General features: G+C 37.4%; 1 protein-coding gene across 2 annotated transcripts in view; it reads left to right on the forward strand.

Annotated features, from left to right (window-relative positions):
* Nucleotides 1-24,915, forward strand: part of LOC150086924 (F-BAR domain only protein 2) — a 726,598-nt gene that overhangs the window by 432,245 nt on the left and 269,438 nt on the right. For both annotated transcript variants that reach the window (XM_090372823.1, XM_090372824.1), the window contains one exon: nucleotides 23,344-23,423. In XM_090372823.1, the coding sequence (XP_090228949.1) occupies nucleotides 23,344-23,423 (80 nt within the window). The remainder of the gene's footprint in view (nucleotides 1-23,343; nucleotides 23,424-24,915) is intronic.

The raw sequence follows: 24,915 nt of genomic DNA on the forward strand, positions 1-24,915 counted from the left end.
GGAAATCTTGGATCCGTTTTACATCATCCATAACTCAGGCGGACAGTTCAAAAGTAATCTGGGATAAGATCCAGAAAATGAAGGGGAAATATCCACTAAGCCCTTCAGTGAACCTTGAGGACAATGGATGTCCAATTGCAAATCGAACTGAAGTTGCAAACACTCTAGGGGAAACTTTTGCAAAAATCTCTGCAATAACATCATTCCCGCAGAGTTTTTGGCCCTTAAAGAGAAATATGAGAAATATCCATTAAAATTCTATTCAAAAGGGCTAGAACTATTTAACTCTCCCAGGGAGAGTTAAATTCAGCACTATTTCTGCAAGTGCTGTTGGACCAGATGACATCTCCTATGAGATGATGATAAAACACCTCTCACCACAATCTAAGGATCGCCTTTTAATTTTATTTAATAGAATTTTTCTTAATAAACAATTTCCGGATTCCTGGCAAAAGGCAATCGTTCTTGCCTTCTCAAAACCAGGTAAGGATCCTAGAAATCCAAGTAACTATCGTCCTATTGCTCTGACAAGCTGTTGTGCAAGTTCCTGGAAAGAATGATTAATTCTTGCTTTATATGGTATTTAGAAACAAATGGTTTGCTTTCCAGGACACAGTGTGGCTTCCGAAGAAACAGAGCCACTTTGGATTACTCAATCCGACTTGAAACTTACATTCCTGATGCTTTTATTAAATCTAAACATCTGGTAGCAGTTTTCTTTGATATTGAAAAAGCATATGACACAGCCTGTCGATTTGGCATATCAAAAAACCTCTATAAATTTTGGTCTTAGAGGTAACCTACCTCTTTTTATTAAAAATTTTCTCTCTAATTGCCAATTTCAAGTCCGTTTAAGATCCAAACTCTCTCGAGTATTTTGTCAGGAGGAGGGTGTCCCACAAGGATCCGTCCTAAGTGTCACACTTTTTGTAATCAAAATAAACTCTATTACAGAACAACTTCCACCCATGGTAAACAATGCCCTCTTTGCTTTATTTTGTCATTCATGTAATATGAGTGTCATTGAAAAGCGACTGCAAAAAACTATTGATTACCTTACATTTTGGTCATTGGCTAATGGGTTCAGATTTTCATTACAGAAGACATTTTGTGTACGCTTCTGTCGCAAACGTAACTTCACCCTGACTCAGAATTAAGGCTTGGGCAAAACAACATTCCAGTTGTAGCAGAAATATATTTTCGACAAGAAACTGACATTTCTACATGTTCCTCAGATTAGGACAAGATGTGCTAAGGGGCTTAACATTCTTCGTGCCCTTTCGTCAACTTCATGGGGTACAGATTGTTCTACCCTTCTTCGTCTCTACCGAGCCCTTTTCCGTTCCAAACTTGATTATGGGTCTCAGGTTTATTGTTCTGCTAGAGATAGTGTACTTGGGTGGTTAGATAGAGTCCACCACAGGCCATTTGGACAGCCACTGGCGCTTTTCGCACATCTCCTGTCCAAAGCCTTAATGTTGAAGCAAATGAACCATCTCTATCTGTTCTATGTAAGCAGTTGTCTTTGCAATATGCCTTTAAATTAAAATCCCTGCACGATCATCCCAAGTGGGCCAAGTCATCCCAAGTTTTTGAGCCACATTTGGAAAATCTCTACAACTCCCGTCAGACTGCCTACAAACCTTTTGGTATTTGCATCCAAGGACTGTTAAATGAACTAAACATAATGGTAGACAACATTGCCCAGTCACCAAGGCAATTCCTTCCACCCTGGCATGCCTATATTCCAACTTGTGACTTCTCACTTAAGATCTGGGAGAAGGCTACTACACCGCCATCTGTTGTTGTTGTTTTGGTTTTTAGGAGCATTAGCAACTAAGGCCATATTGCTCCGGGATATGCGGTGGTCATTCCCTGACCTTTCCGCGTCCTCCGTATTTGATGGTGACAGGCTCGAACCCCAGTCTAATCAAGAAGGGTGTGCTACGCACTGCTGCTCCTTCCCACCTGGCTACAGAGGCGCCCACCGCCATCTGTCTACCAGCAACTCTTTGCATCACAGAGACAGCAGTATTCTGACTTTCTGCCAGTCTATACAGATGGCTCAAAGTCAGAATGTTATGTGGAATCTGCTGTTGTGTTTTCTCACAAAACATTTTCTAATAAGATCCCACAGGAAACTAGTATTTATACTGCAGAGTTGCATGCGATAGAAACAGCCCTTGATCACATTAAAAATAGCGATTACCAAAGGTATATGATATATAGTGACTCATCAAGTGTGTTGCAGGCTTTGTTATCCATGAGGTATAACCCTCACCTGGCCCTGTCCCGGATCCAGCAGATGCTTTTTTCTCTCTTTGAATCAGAATTTGACATTCGCTTCTGCTGGATCCCAAGCCACATTGGGATCTCGGGAAATGAATTAGCTAATACCGCTACCAAATCAGCTATTTCCCTGGATAAACATTGCCTGTTAGTCCCCTATACAGACTATACAGGCAAATAATACGCTCTAAATTACATTCCAAATAGCAAGATTCCTGGCACAAACAGGCCACAAATAAACTACATCACATAAAGCCTGTAATCATGCAATGGCAGTCCAGTCTATGCAGGGTTCGAAGAGAGGAAGTTGTTCTTGCTCGGCTCTGCATAGGTCATAGTCATCTAACACATTCCTTTTTGCTGAGGGCGGATGACCCACCTATGTGTGAGATGTGTAACACTATTTTAACTATTCGTCACGTTTTTATAGTGTCCTGTTTTTATAGAACCACGACATTTATTTTTTAGGGATTTTAATAATCTGGCTGAACCATCTACACTCAGTCAGATTTTAGGTGACAGAGACAACATGTCTGACATTTTTAACTTTTTATACTCAATCAATTTATATAGAAAGATTTAAGTTTATATTTTTTATTTACCTTTATACCGGAGTATATCATGTTTACCTTCTTGACGTGGTAGCCAGCTTATAAGCTACCAAATTTTTTGTATCGGCTTTAATTTAGACTTGGTGCATTATGGCCTTAGTTGCCAATGCACCATTAAACCCTAAACCAATCAATCTGCACCTAGCACACACAAAGAATCCTCCTTGGCTAGATCATGTCCTGTTCCAGAGAGTTCCGCAAACATTTCAGAAGTTGCACATTTTTTTTTAGGCTGTGATGCGTTGGAGAATCGTCCTTCTCAGTTCTCTCCCAGGTCACAGCATTCCTGCTACTTTGTGCTCATTGCTTTGCTGCTCTATTCTGGGGCATGATATTGAAATTAGATTAATAAATATAATTAATTATCAATACTACAGTATCTAATAAATTCCTAAATGCAGTGATACATATTATGCTATCTAGTTTTACGTTAGAGCTACCTATTTACCACAATTAAAAATTTTAATTTCCTACCACTCACTCTTTACAAAAACAATGGCTGCAAGATTCAAATGAAACAACAGTTTTACATATATTAAGTAGTAACCTGCAAAAACTCTATCTAAATTAAAAATAATAATGAGCGTAACTAGAACTATAAAGCTAAATAATGTAAAGTACAATATAATATGACAATTAAGTGAATAAAATAGCAAAACGCATGCTTTTTTTGGAGCTTGTAATTCACAGCTGTAACTTGTAAAGACAGTCAGCACTCTCTGATGGCTGCCTGCCTGCCCAGATATCAATCTTTACTTCAATAACAGTGCAGTAGTAATAGTGGCATGTGATGCAAGAAAGCAAGTGTATGAGCTAATGCAGCATCAGCAAAAAAAATTACAAAACAAATCGCTCTAAATGCTTGTCCAGTTCCTCCTTAAATTTATTTAACCTATCAACTTCCACAACGACAGATGAAAGTTTGTTCCAGCAATTAACCACCCGCTGGCTAAAGGCAAATTTCCGCACATCTATTCTACATCTGTCTTTCCTCAATTTGAATTTATGACCCCTTAGGTTCTTAATCTGAACAAATGGAAGAATCCCATCTGAATTCAGCATGCTCAACCCATTCAAGGCCTTATACACCTCAATCAGATCACTTCACAGGTGCCTAGTCTCCAGCTGCTGCAATTTGCCGAAATTTTTGGTGAGGGGAATAAAGGATCCCTTCATTCCCCTCACCAATCTTGTTGCCCTTCTCTGTATACACTCAAGCAAATATACATGCTTCCTAAAATGAGGCCTCCAGACCTGTACGCAGTACTCAAGGCGTGGCCTGACCAATGCCTTAAACAGAGGGCAATTATCTCCTTTTCCCTGCTAGCAGAATTCCTATATATCATTGACAAAACCAAAACCACAAACCAAAGAGGGTGCTGACTCTCTTTAAAAATTACAGCTGTGAATTACAGGCTCCGAAAAAGCAATGTGTTTGCCATTTTATTTACCTAACTGTTATTTTATATTGTACTTTATACGTAGCCTTATAGTTCTAGTTACACTGGTTATTTTTAATTTAGATAAGAGTTTTTGTAGATTACTACTTAATATACGTAAAACCGTTGTTTCGTTCGAATCTTGTAGCCATTGTTTTTGTATAGAGTGGTAGGGAATTCAAATTTTTAATTGTGGTAACTAGATAGCTCTAATGTAAAAATATATAGCGTAACATGCATCACTGCATCTAGGATGCTATTAGATAGTGTAGTATTGACAATTATTTAATTAAATTTATTGATCTTATTAATTTTAAATATCAAGCCCCAGACTAGAGCAGCAAAGCAACGGGCACAAAGTGGCAGGAGTGCTGTGACTCGGGGAAGAACCGAGGGGGACCATTCTCCAATGCGTCACAGCCTAAAAAAAATGTGCAACTTGTGAAATGTTTGCCGAACTCTCTGGAACAGAACATGATCTAGCCAAGGAGGATGTCTTTGTGTGTGCCAGGTGCAGAGAGTGTCTAGAAATTATGCATCAACTCCACTTTCTAATGGGCGTCTATGAGAGCTTGTGTATGATAGATGCCCTCGAAGAAATTAATGTGAGGGGACCTGTCATGCTCTCAGCTGCCCAACTCAATGCTAGAGCTTATTCCTGAGCAACACAGCAACAATCTCCAGGGCAAAATGCGCTGGTCCCACAGGAGTTAGTTATTGTTGGTGACTCTATTGTCAGGGAGATGGGGAATATATTGTGTAAAAAGGATAGATGGAATAGGACCAAGATATGTCTGTCAAGGGCAAAAGTTGATGACATTATAAAGCATATAGCATCTTTTAAGGGCACAAAAGGTGATATTGTTTTACACATTGGCACCAATGACAGGCATCTGCAAAGGAGATCTGCAGATTTACTTAACAAGTACAGGTCAATGTTGCAAAAAAGTCCTGAGTTAGGTTTTTGCCCAGACATGATAGGAGGGAGTACATGATGAGAGGCTTGTCAATCGATTTGGCCCCAGAGGGAATGTGCAAGGCTCAAGGGGTACAATTTTTTTTTCAGCATGGTCTGTGCTTGTTGACAGGAGAGACTGCTTGTACAGGGATGGGATACACATAAATAGAAAGGGTGCAAGAATATTTGCTGATGCTATCGAGGCAGTGTTAGGTGGGTCAGAAAACTGCTAGCTTGGGGAGGGGGATTCACAGACTAAAAGGTTAAAAGTAGCTGCAGGCAGGGGTGAAGGTGATTCTTGCACTATTTCTATTCGAATAAGCAGCGTCCTGGAGTGAGGAGTGCTGGGGGTTTCAGGAACTGATGGCAGTTATTGTGAAACAGGTGGATATATGGGATGTGTTAGGGTAACTAAGAATAAGAATAGGTGCATGTATACTTGCATGCACCTATCCTTATGCTAGAAGAATAGTAAATAAATAAATCTATACCAATGCTAGAAGTTTTGTAAATAAATTTGATGAATTTGAAGTGTTGGTCAAGACATCAAAGGTGATCATTGTTGGGATATCAGAGATGTGGTGTCACACAGATATTAGAACTGCAGAATTGGAATTTTGGGAGTACAATGTGTACAGAAAGGATAGGAAGGGAGGAGGTGTTATACTGTTAATTAAGAAAAATGTAAAATCAAAAGAAGTGCATCCAGTTGATATAGATGAACAGTGCACTTTTGAGTCAGTTTGGTGTGACATAAGCACTGCAAAATCAAAAATAAGAGTAGGAGTGTGTTATAGGCCTAATGACTCGAATGAGTACAATGAACAATTGTACAGAGAAATAGAGTGGGCTAGTAAATCAGAATGTCTTATAATGGGGATTTTAACTTCCCAGATATTGACTGGAACTTGTGGGTTGGTCACTTGCACACTAGTAAGACTTTTGTGGATTTATTGGATGATTATTTTCTGCAGCAGCATGTTCGAGAGGCAACCAGAGGGAATAATACTCGTGATCTGATTATCAGCAGTGATTATTCAGGCATTAAGAATTTGCAGATAAAGAACCACTAGGTGACAGTGATCACATTGTACTGATGTGGGATTTACTTAAAGATGTAACTGCCGTCAAGGGTAAAGGAAAAGGTTTTTGCTACCGTAAAGGTGAGTACAGTGGTCTCAGACAGTTTTTAAATTCTGTACAGTGGGATCAACTGATGATGTTACCAACAGCAAATTCTAAGTGGGAAGCATTCAAGGAATTAATTGTGGAAGCTACTAAAAGTTTCATAACTATTAAGAAATATTATTCAAGGTTTAGGCCTAAATGGTTATCAAATGAACTAATGAGACTCGTGACAGAAAATAAAAATGCATGTGATGCATATAAATTATCAAGCGACTCAGAAGCCGAAGGCAGATTATGAGAAATCCTTGGCAAAAGATGCTAAGAAAAACAGCAAGGATTTCTTTACTTATATAAACTTTAAAAGGAAGGGGATGAATCTGATTGGTCCACTTGATACCGATGGTTTGACTGTTGATGATCCTGCTCAGATAGCAAACAAACACATGAGGAGTTATTAAGGTTTGAAAATGCCAGAAGGTTATCAAATTGTAGCAGGGTGCTTAATGATTTTGTAATAACTGAGAGCAAAGTGGAGGAGAAGTTGTTGAAGTTAAACATAAGAAAGGCACCTGGGGTGGATGGGATCTATCCAGTTATATTAAAGGAGGGGGCAAAAGGAAGTAAGCAAACCCTTAGCCATAATTATGAGAGCATCCTTGGATTCAGGGGAGGTCCCCACAAACTGGAGATGTGAAAATGTATTCACAATTCATAAAGGGGGATCGAAGGGTGATACAAGTAATTACAGACCAGTTAGTTTAACTTCTGTTCCGGGTAAAATAATGGAGTCATTGGTTAAAGATGCATTTCAGGATCATCTAGACAAGACTGCATCAATAATTCAGACACAGGATGGGTTTGTTAAGGGAAAGTCTTGTCTGACAAATTTGATTGGTTATTATGATGTAGTTACAAAGGAACTGGATGCAAAAAATATTTTTGATATCATATACTTGGATTTCAGGAAAGCTTTTGACACTGTTGCACATGGAAGACTACTGTACAAATTGGAGAGAATGGTATTAAGGGTAAGTTACTACAATGGTTAAAAGGCTGGTTGAGTGGGAGAAGACAGAGGGTGGAAATCAATGGGTACTGTTCTTCTTGGACTATTGTTATTAGTGGAGTCCCACAGGGTTCGGTGTTGGGTCGACTGTTGTTTTGTATATTTATCAATGATATTGATGAAGGTATATCAGGTTTAGTGTCGAAGTTTGCAGATGATACAAAGGTTGGCAGGGTTGTTAATGACAGTAATGGCAGTGTGCTTCTGCAACAGGATCTAGAAAATTTGGACAGATGTGCTGAGAAGTGGCAACTGAAGTTTAACTTTGACAAATGCAAAGTACTGCAAAAAGGGTAGAAGTAACCCCAGAGAAACATACCAATTGTGTGGTACTACACTTAAGGTGGTAGAAAATGAAAAAGACCTGGGAGTAATTGTGCAGTCAGATATGAAGTTTTCTGAGCAATGCAGACAGGCTGCCAGAGCAGGTCATGGTGTGAGTGGTATTCTCAGACTCTGCCTATGTCTATATATGGCCCCTGTATGCAGGCCAGGTCAACTCCCTCTTTGTCCATTTTGATTCTTGATTGATTTTTGATGGCTCTAGTCCTCTATGCATTTAGTTGCATTTTTACTTCTCTGTTATTATTAAGATTAATGTGGTCTTTTGTTTCACTTCTTCTCTGAATCTAAGATAGATTTGGGCACCTTGAACCCCTGACATTGTGATTATGCTGTTTTCTGGCTCCCTTACAATTTAATCCTTCTGGTTCTTGACTGTTATTTGGGCAGTGTGTTTGAACTCATGGCTGTTGACTCCTGTTTGGTACATATGTGTGTGTGTTTTTTGTGTCCAGATTTCAGGCACTTGAAGTATTTAGTCACCAGTATAAATTCTCTTTAGCTACTCTGTTTTGTATACATTCCTGTTATGTGAGAATATACCACAATCGGGTGCTATTTCTGCTATCTAGTTTGCATTTTCACTGGAATATGTCACAGTTAGGTATTTGAGAAAAAAGTTATCTTCAAAAGAAAAAAATCTTTTTGTGTATTTTTCTTTTAAGTTTTAAGTTATCATCTAAAATCACTTCCCTTGTGGGCATGTTATCCACATTGAAGATTATAATATTGTTTCCCCTCGCTTTAGATACCTCCATACATGGCCTAAGTTTTCAATGGTGGCAGCCTCTCTAATTACTTCATTATTTATTTTTCATAGTCCTTTTAATTTTGATGGACTCAAATGAGTTTTTTGGTTTGGCATAATATTGCTTTACAGCTTTGCTAGATTAGATTAGGTTCCTTTTAGGGTTTATCCTTGGGGTCCTGTTTGGCATCATGCAAAGCTGGTTTCTTTAGAAGATTGGAGAAAGTCTGGGATTCTATGGCATTTGACTTCCATCCATCCTTGGAGTTGTAATTCTTCTCTAAGGTCTGATTTTACCTTTGATTGTCTCTATAGAGATTGAGTAAGATGTGTTCCATTCATTACTGTAGGTTTATAATCCGGATTTCCACCGTAATAGTGATTCTGTTGCTGTGTCAATTCTTAATAAGTGGTATTCCATGAGTTATTCACTCCTTCTTTGTCAATTTTCGATGATAACGACATTTGATCAGAAAATTTTAGAGAGTAGTTACTGCCACTTTGTCAGTCATTAGCTAAGCAGAAGTAAGTGACAGTACATGATATTTACTGGTAAACAGTCCTCAATTCGTTGTCAGTTAGGTTTATCAAAACCCAAGTAGAGAAGAAAATGCAAATTATGCACTTCCCTCCTCCCACAGTTAACTATCCAGTGGACACTTTGAATTTATTCAAAGTGTTAGCCTCAACAACTTGTGAATGCAAGTTGTTTAAGCAATGAATGACTTACTGGCTAAAAGAAAACTTCCTACAATTCTACCTACTACTTCCTACCCAACCCCTGTAATTTGAATTTATGACCCTAGTTCTGCAGTTCTTTATACACCTCACATCTCAGAGACCTGTAAACCTCAATCAGGTCACCTCGGAGGTGCCTGTGTACCAAGCACTGTAGCCCACATAATCTGAGCCTTTCCTCATACCGTCATCCTTCTGATGATCTCACTATTCTAGTTGCCCACCTTTGAACTCTTTCAAGAAGCTCAATGTTTTTTCGGATGAGGTCTCAATACTTGAACACAGTATTCCAAATGTGGGTTTACAACTGCCTTATAGAGTGGGATTATATCTACAAGATAACTTTAAATAAATCATCAGTAGGACACCATGGACTTTCTTGGCTGCCTGTATTGTAACTTCCAGATCCTTTTCCTTCCCCCTGTTTTTAATTCATCCCACCAAGTGTAGATCTTGCATTTAGCAGCATTAAAACACAGCTGCCACTTCTGGCTACCTTTAAAGTCTGATCAAGGTATCCTGAAGGAGTGCTGCTTGGCACTGATGATTAACGACGCTGCCAATCTTTACATTATCTGCAAATTTTGATATCATGCCTTCTATCCTTTCATCGATGTCATTTATGAAAATGAGAAAGAACAGTGGTACAAGAACCAATCCATGAGAACCGCACTCCTGACACTACACCAATCTGAATAATGTCCATTAATGAAAACCCTTAGCCTTCTGCTCTGCAGTCACCTTGCATTCCTTCTTAGAATCTTACCAGTAATTGAAACCTGTTAAAGTTTATACAGTAACCTCGGAGTCAAATGCTTTACTAAAATTCAAATAAACTATTGCAATCGAGAGACATTTTGATAGTATGGTATTCTGAAGGATGCACAACATGGCTTTGTTAAGGGTAAATTATGCTTAACTAACTTAGTGGGCTATTGATACAGTTACTCATGAGCTGCATTTAGAGAACAATTTTGACATAGTTTATTCATTGGAAAAAAAAAAATTTTTTTTCAATGTTCATTTTTCTAAATATTTGGCAGTTAAATTTTCAGTATGTTCTTATAATCTGTACAATAATTTGTAGCCATCATATGTACTAGATCTAATGACTTCATTCTTTTTGCTATGTCCTTAGTATGGGCATCTTTGCTGTCTTCAATTTCTGCAATGATTTTTCATTGAATTGTATTCCTGTACAATGATTTGCAAACCTTTTTGATTTCTTGATCTTGGACTTGCACTATGGAAATTGTATTTACTGGAAGAAATAAAAGTTTTAAGTTGTTCAATTGTACGTTCAAATGAGCTCTATAGTTATTAAGGTAAGGTAAGCTCAAATTTTTTTTACTAACTTTCTCTGTCCCATTCCTTGAGAAAATCAATGAAGATTTGAGACGTCATCCATTCATTTGTGCTGCTTTTATATTCAACTGGTAATTTTTTGTCCCTCTGAAACTTGACTTTACAAAATTACCCAATTTCAAAAAGTTTTTTTTTTTTTTTTATTGTGTCTGTCATATTGTACATAAGTAGTATCACCCTTTCTTTCTGCTTTTTTTCCAGCTCTCAAATGTTCATTTTAGAATAATAAAGTATGCTTAGGGATTGCTATAAAACTAAACATCAGTTTCATCAGTGTTTAAAATACAACTAGGATTAAATCTTCCAATAAATTAGGTAAGACATTTTCCACCCATTTTTGTTCTGAACCTGTATCTAAGTCTGATTTTTGTCTCTGAATTTTTTTGGGCACTGTTGTTTCTCTTTCCACCCACTTAGCCATCTATTTGTAGGTTTAAAATGGCTTACACCAAGTTTGTAAATTCCATCAACTTTTTGTATAAGATATTTCTACTGATAGGAGCAGTTTTAATCTTGCATTTGTGAACCATCTCAGAAGTGCTTCTTCTACAAGTTAATTCTTTCCACATCTTTTTATTTTCCTGTTCAGATTGTCATTCTTAGTCACTTCTGATTCATGCAATTTTCTATTCTTTAAAAGTTTACATAAGGTGCTGTGAAACATACAGTTTTAATGCTTCTCTGACTATAGTTTAAGACATCATAAGCACTCAGAATTTTGTTCTTTTCCCTCAGACTTAAATCTCTACACTTTTGCAACATTTCTTTTCTAAGAAAAAATAAATCACATTTCAATTCTCTGCAGATGTGAGTTGAAAACTAAACTCAAGACTCTTCATGAAAAGCAGACAGTGAAAACAGTATTGCACATATCAGGGCTTATCTGAGTGTGGGCATGCCTACCATGTGGATGCACTTGCTTGCTTTAGGAGGCATGGTTCTTTCTATGAAGCAGTTTTTTCATGAAATATGGACAAACCATCTCACTAATACTAGTATCGAACATATTTCATTTCAGTTTTTGAGATTAAATGTATTTATTTATAAAAGTATCTGTAATAATAGCTAAAGTATTTGTCAGAACTGTTTATTTGAAAAATGGGAGGGACATGTGAAATGTAAGAAATCTTTTAAGATGGTGCAAGTCATAAAAGTTTGGCAACCACTGACATAAATGCTATAACAACACATAATCACTTGTGAGAAAAGTTTGGACTGTATAATTGTTTTTACAGCAGTGTGTGCGAGAGTCTATCAGAGGAAGTAATACGCTTGATCTGATTATAAGCAGTGATTATTCATGCATTAAGAATTTGCAGGTAAAGGAACCACAATGTGGCCGTGATCACAATGTACTGATGTGTGATTTACTTAAAAATTTAACTATCATCAGGGGTAAAGGGAAGGGTTTTTGCTTCCATAAAGGTGACTACAGTGGTTTCAGACAGTTTTAAATTCTATACAAAGACAGCAAATTCTAAATGGAATGGGAAGCATTCTAATCATAAAAGCTATTTGGCTTTTCACACCAATAACAAATACACATCAAAGTATAGACCCAAAGGGATGTTAGATGAACTAATGAGACTCATGGCAGAGAAAAAAAATGTGTGGGATGCATATAAATTATCAGGCTGCACAGAAGCCTATGGTAGATATGATCAAGGATTAGGCAAGTTTAGACAGATTATGAGTAATCTTTGGTAAAGGATGCAAAGAAAAACAGCAAAGCCTTCTTTGCTGTTTTTCTAGAAGGAAGGGGATGAATCAGATTGGTTCAGTTGATATCGATGGTTCGACTATTGATGATCCCGCTCAGATATCTGACAAACTGAATGAGTATTTTGCCTCCACATTGACACATGAGGAATTCTGTAGGGAAGTGGAGGACAGAAGCTTATTAAACTGTAACAGAGAGCTAAATGTTTTTGTAATAACTGAGAGGAAGGATAGTGAAGGAGAAATTGTTGAAGTTAAACACGAGAAAGGCACCTGGGGTGGATGTGATCTATCCAGTTATATTGAAGGAGATGGCAAAGGAAGTAAGCAAACCCTTAGCCATAATTATGAGAGCATCCTTGGACTCAGGAGAGGACCCCACAGACTGGAGATGTGCAAATGTATCCCCATTTCACAAAGGGGGGTTCAAAGGGCAGTTACAGATGAGTAATTACAGGTCTGTTAGTTTAACTTCTGTTTTGGGGAAAATAATGGAATCACCCGTTAAAGAAGCATTGCAGGATCATTTAGACAAGACTGCAGTAATAATTCAGGCACAGCATTGGTTTGTTAAGGGGAAGCCTTGTCTGACCAGTTTAACTGGATACTGTGATGTGGTCACAAAGGAACGTGATATAAAAAATAATTTCTATACAATATACTTAGATTTCAGGAAAGCTTTTGCACATGGAAGACTAATGTACAAATTGGAACGGTATGGCATTAAGTGCATGTTACTACAATGAATAAAAGGATGGTTGAGTGAGAGAAGACAGAGAGTGGTAATCAATGGACACTGCTCCTAGTGAGCTAATGTTATTAGTGGGTCCCCCCAGGGTTCAGTGTTGGGCCCATTGTTGTTTTGTACATTTATCAATGATATTGACAAAGGTATGTCAAGCTTAATATCCAGGTTTGCAAATGATATGAAGGTTGGTAGGGTTGTTAATGACAGTATGCTAATGTAACAGGATCTAGAAAAGTTAGGCAGATGGACTGAGAAGTGACAACTGAAGTTTAACATTGACAAATGCAAATTTTTATATCCTCAGTGTATTTGTTGGTGTTCTCACCTATTATTGTGAGAATGTCCTCACTGATGAAATGGCTCCAGCATTCTATTGGACTTTTCTCCTTTCACAACAGATGGTTGCATTACAATGTTATGCATTCTAGTTCCCAGAGCTGAATTTGGTTTGATATTTTTCCATTTGGTAAGTCCCTCTTTCCCAACAAAGTAAGAATCTATTTCTATTTGTTCTACTTCTTCATCACTAGAAATTTCCTGTTCAGTATCTGTTTCTTCTAGCCTGCTCTCTAAGCAGGCTAGAAGAAACAGATGTGGCACGGAGACCCTTTCAATGGTGCAGGCACCGGCCTGATCCTGACGTTAAGGCTCTCAAGCAAGAGTACAAGGAGAAGCAAAAAATCTACCATAAAGTCATTGCAGAGAACAAATTAAGGTCTTGGAGAAATTAGTTTCCCAAGCAGGGAACACTGACACTTGGTGGCTCATATCTGTAATAACAAAATTATCTGTCCAAATATATACAAGACAGTGCAATATAAAAACAATGAAACATATGACTGGCACTTGACAGTTGAGAAAATCATTGAACTCATCTTTCTCAAAGATGATCCCAATCTTGACAATATGCATCAAATCCAGATTCAAGCAGACGGTGCCACTTACAAAGGTACCCTGGACATTGATCTTTTCACTGCTGTTGAACTTGGTGTTGTGGTGGCCATGTTGAATCCTAAAAAGTGTCCAGGCTTTGGCCTGGTAGAAAATGCAGTCATCACCAGATTTCTACCCTAATATTTTGTTAAATCTTTACAACAAATGCTTCTTGGAAGGCATATTCCCCAATTTCTGGAAGCAGACACTGCTTAAAATTATTCAAAAACTGGGAAAACCTAATACTAACCCAAGAGTGTACCACCAAATCTCTCTGTTAGCCTTCCTGGGAAAGCTGTTTGAAAGAATGATTGGATCCAGAATCCAAACTATCCTAAATCCACAAAACCTTTCATCCAATTTACAGTATGGCTTCAAGAAAGAATCCTCCGTAGTAGATGCCATTGCAGCTCTTGTAAAACACAGTACACATTCCACAGCAGTCTATGAGATGACCATCTTTGTGGATTTTGAGGGTGCCTTTGATACCCTTTGGTGGGAGAGTTCCCTCAGATCCCTTAGACTGGCAAACTGCAATCAGTATCTTTACAGAGTCATAAGATCCTACATCAGTAACAGATAAATTCAGATCACTGCCCAACACCTGTCATATTCAAAATTTATAAACAGAGGTTGTCCACAGGGGTGAGTGCTAGGACCACCTCCTTTGGAACCCCGTATATGACCAGTGGCTCACCAGAAGCTTTGACAACTGCATAAATTTTGCTTATGCACACGGCTTTATTATTTGCATTGCAGGAAGATCCAGGAGGACCCTTGAGGACCAAGCAAAGATTGTCCTGGATTATCTGGTAAGCTGGACCCTCACAAATAAATTAAAAATATCAAACACAAAAACAAAGCTAATGATCTTCAAAAATAGGTTGGATTACTGCAGATCCCCCCCCCAAAGTGCTTATTCACAGGAAGCAAATTCCATATGTGGACAAACTAAACAGGCTTTAGTTTCCAACCACACACATGAACAGTTTAGCAAAAAAAACCAAAGTCTTCACTGCAGCCATCATCAGGATCTTCCGTTTGGTTTGGAGACTTACCAAAAGAACCCTATCTCTCTCTCTATTATAAAGCTGTTCCAAGGAGCAACCTCTCTCTCCTTTGAATAGACTGCAGTCTTGCTACATAACCCCAGGGGCTCACGTCTGGTGAGTATGGGCTTGGAACACCCAGGGTACTGAGCTGGATATCATCATTCTTCTCTTTCTTGGTGATTTCCTTCTACTTTTGACTCTCTCTCTCTCTCTCTCTCTCTCTCAGGGTAACTCGGAATTTTTTTTTTTTTTTTTCTCGGAATTTTGAGCCCCTGGGATAAAATTTAATTGAAAATGAGACTAACTTTCAAGCCCTTCAAATCTTCATCAACAACGTCTTCAGCAGAAGAATGCAGATGCTTCACCACACTGGAGAATTCAACAAATCTTGCTGAGCTGTTCCGTGTATCACCTTCCAGACATCCTGGACTTGAATTCTTTTTATCTCTGAGGTTATTCAGAGATGTCAACTACTAGTGGTTTTTTTTATTTTTTATTATTATTATTATATTATTTAATTATTTATAATTTTTTTTATTTATTTATTTAATTATTATTATTTTTATTTTATTTTTTTCTTTCTGCTGGTACTGAGGAATGGGCATCCTGAGTACGGGATTGCTGGCATCCACTGGTATTGCACTAGTTCCAGTGGATGCAGGATTTTAGCGCACTACTGAGGCACAGATAGTAGATTATGCTCAGCTCAACGTGCCTTGGGATGGGCCTCAAGCAGCAGTTGCACAGGTGTTGGCTGCTTACATTTCAGACCCTGTTTACACAGATTCTGTAGTCGAGGCAGAGACAATTTGTGGAGATGCACCCAGGTCCTGGAGCCACTAAAAATAGGCCACATACACACACACACATCTCCTCAGTGGGCAGGTAGGTACCCTGGTGTTGCAGTGGTTTAACTCCACAATATGAGCAATGCCTGATGGTGTGTAATAGTATAAACTCAGGTGATTATTTTGCATAAAGCATGAGATTACGCTTGGCAACTCATTGTGAAGGTATTCACAATATGAGATACAATTAAAATGATGCAATTATCTACTTCGGCTGTTCACTATGATCAAAACATGGTCCAATGACACTAATCCGTTCACTAGTGAACGGGTTAGCATGAGACTAATTGTAGTCTCATGCTTTATGCAAAATAATTCATTTAGTTCATACAATAATACATATTCTATCTTAAAAATGAGTCTTATTCATTTGAAAATATTATAATCAAACATATAATGTACTACATACATTCTGTTTCCTTGTAAATGTTTGTCACTCAAAGTTTATCTTATAGTCCAGTTTGCTTTCTGTCTTAAGAACAGTGAGCGGTAATCTCCCATCATGGCAGTATCCCAATGACCTTTATACCACTTTTATATCATGGATATCTCCTGCTCATCAGTTACATCTAAAAATTTTGAGAGGGGGAAAACTGAGGTGGGAATGAAGAAAATTAATTTCAAAGGCATTGGGCAGCCCATAACTTTATAGTATTGCAGTAAAATTGATGCCATAATTATCTTCTTTCCTTCTTCCAAGTACTCCATGCATAACTGCTTTAAACTATTGCCAAGCTGCTAGTTCCGTATCCTTTAGCTTTCTTTAAAATAATTGTCTTTGATGACTAAAGGCCTGTCTTTGTATACAAAGGCGATTTCAAAGGTTACTGTAGGTGTACCAGGAGATGAGGATAATTGAACTTTCAACTTCCTAATGGAATATATTAGTGGAAAAACCTATTGGTGACTTAAGGTTTTTGTTTTGGACCTTAGGGTGGTTAAACCCCAGGGGCTCACATCTGGTGAGTATGGGCTTGGCATACCCAGGGTCCTGAGCTGGATATCATCATTCTTCTCTTTCTTGGTGATTCCCTTTTGACTCAGGAATTTTTTTTTTTGGCTGGTGCAGCATAAGCCTCAGGCTTCCTTGCACTATATAGCTAATAATAATAATAATAACAAGGTCCTTATTCCTATAAATTTTCTGCTAAACAATGTCAGTGATATCTTGCTCTTCATTTCAAATGTTACTGTAGGTGTATCAGGAGATGAGGATAATTGAACTTTCAACTTCCTAATGGAATAGTCCATTCATTTTAGTGGAAAACCCTATTGGTAATTTAAGGTTTAGGGTGGTTAACAAGGTCATTATTCCTATAAATATTCTGCTAAGCAATGTTAATGATCTCTTGCTCTGCATTTCAAATGATGACTAGATTCTTCAGCTCATCTTCAGGTCTAGATATTATCCGATTCCTTTAAGGTAAGAGTATCATAAATATTTTGCTTTTTCTACCCTGTGGGCAAAATATCAGCTTTTGATTGTCCCAGAGTTCTGGAAACTCTACCAAGAGCTTCCAGACACTTATGAACAAAAATAATGGACATCCTTCTTGGCAGGGAATTTGAAAAATATTGTACCAGAACAATTCTCTGTATTCAAAAGACATGGCTGATTATAATAGATTGTTATGGGAAATGCTTAGGAGGTTGTCGACGGTTCACCCATTGTTCAAGTCATCAAAGTATGATCTCTTTGATAACTTGAAACAGGCCACATCATCAATAAAGATGGAATCCATGCTATGCGAAAGAAAAGAATATAGATGCTATTTTGAAAGGCTAGGTCCCTACTAATCTCAAGCAAGTCTGCAGTTTGCATAGGCATGATAAAATGTTGTAGGAAGTTTGTACTCAGTTGCATTCAAATCATGGTGCCTATCATACATGTCTCCAACAAAAAGACTGGGTTTCATTGGGGACTTAAGCAACAAGGTACCTTCAGAAATTGAAGGCAGGTTTAACCTCTACTGCTCTCTTGACCCGTCCTATTATGTATAGGAGAAGTTTTTCATTTCAAATTCATACTTAGAAAAGTATAAAGTACTTTTCTAAATACAAAGTGCCATCATAGAGAGATAGAGAGAGTGGTTCTTCTTGTTGTCCGCCCTTTCAGGAAGTTAAAATATCTTCTGCTTGCCCAAAGCATTCATATTAAAGTGGAGTATTACAAACCAATACATTTATCTACAGTATGAGAAGTCATAATTGGAGGATTCTGAAATGATTTCTTGAATTGCAAGACTTTGATATAATATACAAGTTGTATATCTTGTATGTTCATTGTTATGCATTTGGGGCAAGATGAAGAAGAATAAGAAATGGCTCCTTTACCATAAAACCCAGCCTTCTCAAATCTCTAAACAGGAGTAGTCGCAAGAAGTAACTTATACCTCCTGACATAAAGAATCCTCTTGAACAGGAAAATACAGAATTGGTCTATAGTCTGGGTGGTTGTTCAGGAAATAATACATACCCTCAGATCCTATGAACAACCAAGCTCTGGTGGTTACTGTGGTCTATTCAGCATCCTGGAATTGTATGTGTTTATAAACTCAAGGATAGAAACTAGATTGGACATAAAAAGTTTGTCAAAATGATCAAAAAAATGAAAGTTTATTGTTTCTCTTCTGTGTACACACAAGAGAAACAATAAACTGATATGGTGTTTTTACTTATTAATTGTTGATTTGGTCAGTTATAATTAGATAACTGATTATATAGGTGGTAGATGACTTTCATCAACCGGTGAAATACCACCACTTTGCTTATTGGAGGCTTGAAGTGGTGAAACCCATGTTTAGTCTCTAGAGCAAAGTTTCCGGCATTCCCCTCCCCCCATACTTCTCCTTCAACCCATGCACGGTACTAAGTACTATAGGTTTTGATACCTTTCGTGTTTGGGGTTTTCATAAAAAAAAAAAAAAAAAAAATGCAAATGCATATTGTGGCTGTTTTAATTATGTAGTGCATCTAAATGCATATAACATGAATATTACTAGCACACTGCATATGTTTGTTAATTGATCAGTTTTCAAGAGATTAAACTTGAAATCTTCAATATTGCAATAACATTAGCAATGGAAAACTTGTCACAGGTGTTTTGCTTTAATTCTTGTGCCAACAATAACATTGGATAAAAGCAGGTTTTTTGAATAGGTGGATCAAAAAACTCTTAGCTTTTGGGGGGTGGATACACAGACTAATAGATTAACAATAGCTGCAAGCAGAGGTGAAAGTAATTCTTGCACTGCTTCTATTGGAATGAGCAGCAGCCTTAAAAGCAAGTGCTGGGGATTTCAAGAACTGCTGGGAGTTATCATGAAACAAGTAAATACATGGCTGTGTTAGGATAACTAAGAGTCAGAACAGGTGCATGTATACTTGCATGTACATCATTGCTAGAAGTATAGTAAATAAATTTGATGAATTCGAAGTGCTGGTGAAGATATGAAATGCAGACACTGTTGGGATATCAAAGATGTGGTGTTACTCAGATATAAGGGTTGCAGAATTTGAATACAGTATGCACAGAAAGGGCATGGTGTATAGTGTTTCATGTCAATTGGCACCAGGAGTTTCCCCCCAACTCTGATAGTAACTCTGTCACGAATATGTGACTCTGTAAAGGCCAGATAGTGTGGGTTAGTCAGTGTTTATGTAAGGTTAGTGTGGGTTAGTGAGTGTTTGTGTAAGGTTAGTGTGGGTTAGTGAGTGTTTGTGTAAGGTTAGTGTTTGGTTATGTTGGTTTGTTGTTGTTCATCGAGCCTCTTAGCCTACCAACCCCTTGTTAGTCCTTCGCCATGGAGAGGCAGACTGGGTCAGTAGGGCAAAATAAACGCAGGCAGGGCAAACCTAGCATTGCCTAACTTATTTTCTATTTTTATATTTTTGTGCTTTTTATATATTTTTGTAATATTTTATTTATTATTTTTTTTTATCAGGCATCCTTCACTCTCATTCACACCAGAAGGGGGGGGGGGGTATGTAATATAAACTTAAAAAAAAAAAACAGTTTTTATAAACAAAACTCACACCATTTAAGTGACTTTTACTTATTATTAAGAATATTATTATATTCTTAATAATAAGTAAATAATGAAATAATTATGTAGTAGGATAAATTAATTAAATATACAAACATATCCTATGTGTCATGCAGCTTACTATATCCATTCAGCTGCATGACCCTGGCTGCATGCCAAGTACAGTCCCATAGTAAATTCAGGGGTAAGTCAAGTTGCGTAACGGCTCCGAGGAGCTGCCCATACAGGGGAAAGGAGCAGTACTCTATATATTTTTTTATTTTTGTTAGTATGGTGTGGATCACTCATGATGCTATTTCATATAAATTTTCTATTGGCAATTTATTTGGGGGGGGGGATTCTTGAGTTTGCTGCATGTTAGAGAGTTCTGCAGTTTATTCTGTTTGTGATCTCAGCAAATATTTGTGAACAATATTTTGTATTTTGTGAACAGTATTAACCTGTTGCTATGTTAATTTACAAAAAATTTGGAAGACCTCCTGTGAGTATTGTGCTAAGGCTTTTATCAACAGATGTGCTTGGTTTCTTGGGAGAAGGCCTATTTTAGTTATTAGAATGCTCCTTTGGTCGTCATACATTGGGCAGTCATACAGTATATATGCCCAGTCCTCAACATTTCCACATACACAATGGGGATCCTCAACCAGACCCAGACTATGCAGTTTGGCATTTAGTGAGCCATGTACTCCCCAAGTATTTGCACTGGACATGGACATGTCCAGTGCAAATACTTGGGGAGTACCACAGTAGTGGGGGGGGTAGGAAAGACTAGCCCCACTTGGTGTAGGTATTTCCTAGTTACTTCACCCTTGGTTGATTGTTCCCAACTTGTTTGCCATGGTTATTGGAGAGCTGTGGCTATTTTCTTCTTTTCCTGTCTGATATTATTAGTCAAGTCCAGGGTAATACCTAAATGTTGAGTAGGTATTCCTTTTTGAGTCTGTAATTCAGGCCTCTTCGTGTAACTTCCAAATATAAGGGCATGGTTCTGGCTAATACTTGCAGGCAGGAGTACTTAAGGTATGGCAGGCTCTGGTGGGGACAAGTAGAATAGCTCTTTGATTTGTATCTAGTTTTGCTTTGTTTCTAATTAATAATGTTCTGTTGCACTAAATTCCCACTCCATAAGAGATAACTGGAAGGAAAACAGCTTTATATATAAGAGCAAGGGTTTTTCTTTTTTTTCCCCAGCTAATTCTGGAAGTCATGGCTGCGTGGTTTCTTACTTTTTTAGAGAGGTATGTCAGATGAGGTAGAATGATAGCTTGCTATCAAGTACTATCTGTAGGCATTTAATTCTTCCACCAGTTTATTGTGGTATTATTGACTCTGATTTGAGGTCTACTGTTTTTTAATGTACCTTTTAGAAATATAGGTTTTGTGTTCTCTGAAGAAATAGTGAGTTATTGGGTTTTTTCCCATTTCTGTTCTGAATTTTCTGTATAATGCTTGATTTGCATGATGTTCTAGATTTGCTCTGAAATTTGCTTTGACTATCACGGCTAAGTCTTTGGCAAAGGCTATGTTTCAACTTGTCGAAGATTTGCAAATGGTTTTCTTGATTTTATAGTGTAGGTTTGCTTAAGTCATTACTGCTTATAAGAATTTATTTGAATTTAAATTTAGTGAATATGCTGTCTGTATATCGATGAATCATCTGTCGTTTCAAAGCCACTTAACAGGAAGTACAAGGTGCGATTGAAAAGTTGGGAGACCGATGACTGTATCTTGAAATTGTAGGATTGTAAAACTTGTCACATATTTGGTGTGAAATTACTAGTGAAATTGATATTTCTCGTGGGACATGTCATTCAATTTTAATTCAAGATTCAGGATTGTGATATGCTTCAGCAAAGTTTTTGTCTATATCCTCAATTGTAACCACAGAGGGTTACAAGTTGTCACATATTGGGATCTTTTGTTAATGTGCTGCTATTGCTGATCCACACTTCGTTCGTTCTGTCCTTACTGGTAACAAATTTGGGTTTGTGACTATGGCCTGGAAACAAAGGTCCTGATCTCTCAGTGGAAAATTTGACGAAACTTACAAACATTAACGCACAATTACGCTTAGAATCACACAAAACCACGTCTGGATTGTTATCAAGAGAACTGACCAGGTTAAAATACTGGAAAGTGATATGTCACAATATCACAGTGCAGTCAATAAACAAACCTCTCTGTAAAATCAATAATTGATTTTACTGATTGATTGATTGTGTTGATAAACACGCAGTCTTCTTTTAACTGCAAAATTGGAAATAAATTTTTTTTTAACTGATTCCCATTTTCCTAATATATAGCACAATATTTCCAATATAGCACAGTATTTCCAATTTCCATAGCACAATGCAATTATGATCATTAAGATAAGCTAACTAAAAGAAAGTAATCAACAAGGGAAAACTTGTTGGCACTATCAGTAGTGGGTGTTACATAGAACACATTGGCAAACTCAGAACCCTGGACCCTTGCTTTGCTATATAGAGATATAGAGTTTAACTTTTGTTACTATTATTTTTATTTCAAAGTTCAGCTTTTTTTTATTTTTACCTGATTTTAATAAATTTTATCATTTTGGTAAGAGTTTTGAAAATGTTTTAAAAGCCACTCAGTGAATTTTTTATTCACCTTAAACTTCATGGAAAGTATGTTACTTTTTTTGGGGGGGGGGTGCTGCAACTAGAGTGGGAGATGCCTAGCTAGCCATCCATCCATCCATCCATCCATCCATCCATCAGGGAGAGTGAAGGGGAGAGGGGTATGCCCAGCTGTCAGTTGTTATTAGTGAAAGTCAGTGAAAGCTAACATCAGTGACATCACATGGCCTGTTATGTGAGAACTACAGCAAGAGTAGTGATACAGCAGTTTAAAAAAAAAAAAAAAACAAAAAAACATACCTCTACTCTTGCCTGTCATGCCTGTCACATCTGAGTACAGACCACAGAAGCCCTCCCAAATATATTAGACCTGACTAGCTGCTGAACTCTGGTATCCAGACATTTTGTGAATTCTGTAATATCTATATACAGCCTTATATATCTTGCTTATCTTAATTTAATTTTATTTTTTTTTCTGTTTTGGATTACATAGAAGGTAAACCCTGTTTGACTATGGAAATTGTTCAGTTAGAGTGCATACAACAGGTTTTTATCAGACTTCTGATTTTGTAATGAATAGCCAAAAAAAAAAAAAAAAGAAAAAGAAAGAAAGAAAAAAGCATAATCTGTAAAGTGGCTTTTTTGATATTTACAGAAAATGTGTTTTATAAAATCATTCTTGCTTGTAATGTTCAGATTTCATAAATTTGTAGAATCGAAGAAACAACAGTGCTGCATCTACACCAGATGAAGGCCCTATGTCACGGTCTGCATCAGTATCACATCCAATGAAGTGAGTTCCATAGTTTTTTATTTTTATTATTATTTTTTAGCATAAACAACCTTTATTGAATTATTATCATCCATTTACTGGCTTGACTATATGTGCTTATGAATTAGATTTTATGTTTCATAAGGTCGAAGACTGCATTTGCATATAGTGATTCTTAAAAAGTGTTACAATGTTATTAGCCTTATTCTTTTTTTGAAAAGCATAAACTGAGCTTCATACCATTTGAACCTCCAGTTCCGATTAAGATATCACTCAGAAATCCATAATAGCCAAAGGGCTAAAAAAATTACACATTCTGAAAGCTCTCACTGTATTTGATTTTGATAATGTATAATGAACTGAGAAAACAAACCAACCTTGGTTAACGATAATTTTCAAATTTAAATTTGAATTTTAGTAAGAAAATTCAAGAGTGTGGTATACACACCCAGTTTTTTTTCATTGCTCTTCGTCTCTTGAGGGTTAGGCTAAAACGTCAGAGAGAGAGTGTGTACTGTACATGAGAAGTCAGCACATAGAAGAAAATAAAACTATGATATCTTTCGATGTGACGTCGCTTTTTACGTGTATTCCTATCGACCATGGGGTACTTTGTGCACACATGGCCTTACAGTATGATACCACCTTGAGTAGTAGAACACAATTAAACTTAGAAGATATTTGTAAAGGTATAGAACTATGCCTCTCAAGCACCACCATGATTTTTGGTAATATCATGTATAAGCAGGTTAATGGTACAGCCATGGGCTCCCCCATTAGTGCGATTATAGCTAATCTAGCTATGGAGGAGCTCGAGGCTAGAATATTTAATGGTCGAGATCTCCCTATGCGCCCATGGAAGAGATATGTGGATGATATATTCTCAATTATTCAAAGGGGGAGTGAAAATGAAGTGGTGAATTTTTTAAATGGCTTCTCCCCATTCATGCAATTTACCTTGGAGGTAGAGGAAGAAGGAATTTTGCCATTCCTAGATGTATTGGTCTGTAGAGAAGGCCAACAACTAAAAACTAAAGTCTATAGGAAACCGATGTGTAAAGGCCAGTACTCACACTATAATTCTGCTCAGACCAATCATCATAGGAACAGTGTGGTCAGAGTGTTAATAGATAGGGCAAAATCGCACTGTAATACCTCCGAGGATAGGAAAGGAGAATATGAACGTGTCATGGTGGATCTTACAAAGTGTGGCTACCCCCAGAGGATTATACAAAAGTATGTTTGAGAAAATCAGAGGAGAGGCGAACCCTTCACTCCAATAGCCACTGCATACATTCCCTACTATCCGGACTTAACTGAGCATATAACTAGGGTACTAAGAAATTATCAGACGCGTTGTGTTCAGATTCCAGGCTGGAAGTTGCATACAATTGTGTCACAAGTAAAAGACCCCATTCAAAAAGAGAATGCTAATGGGGTTGGGTCGTTTATAGTATAAAATGTCCGGATTGTGGGGAATGTTATGTAGGGGAAACAAAGCGCCGTCTCAAAG

This window comes from Mastigoproctus giganteus, chromosome 4, assembly GCF_048544385.1.
Source record: "Mastigoproctus giganteus isolate SK-2022 chromosome 4, ASM4854438v1, whole genome shotgun sequence".
Taxonomy (NCBI): domain Eukaryota; kingdom Metazoa; phylum Arthropoda; class Arachnida; order Uropygi; family Thelyphonidae; genus Mastigoproctus; species Mastigoproctus giganteus.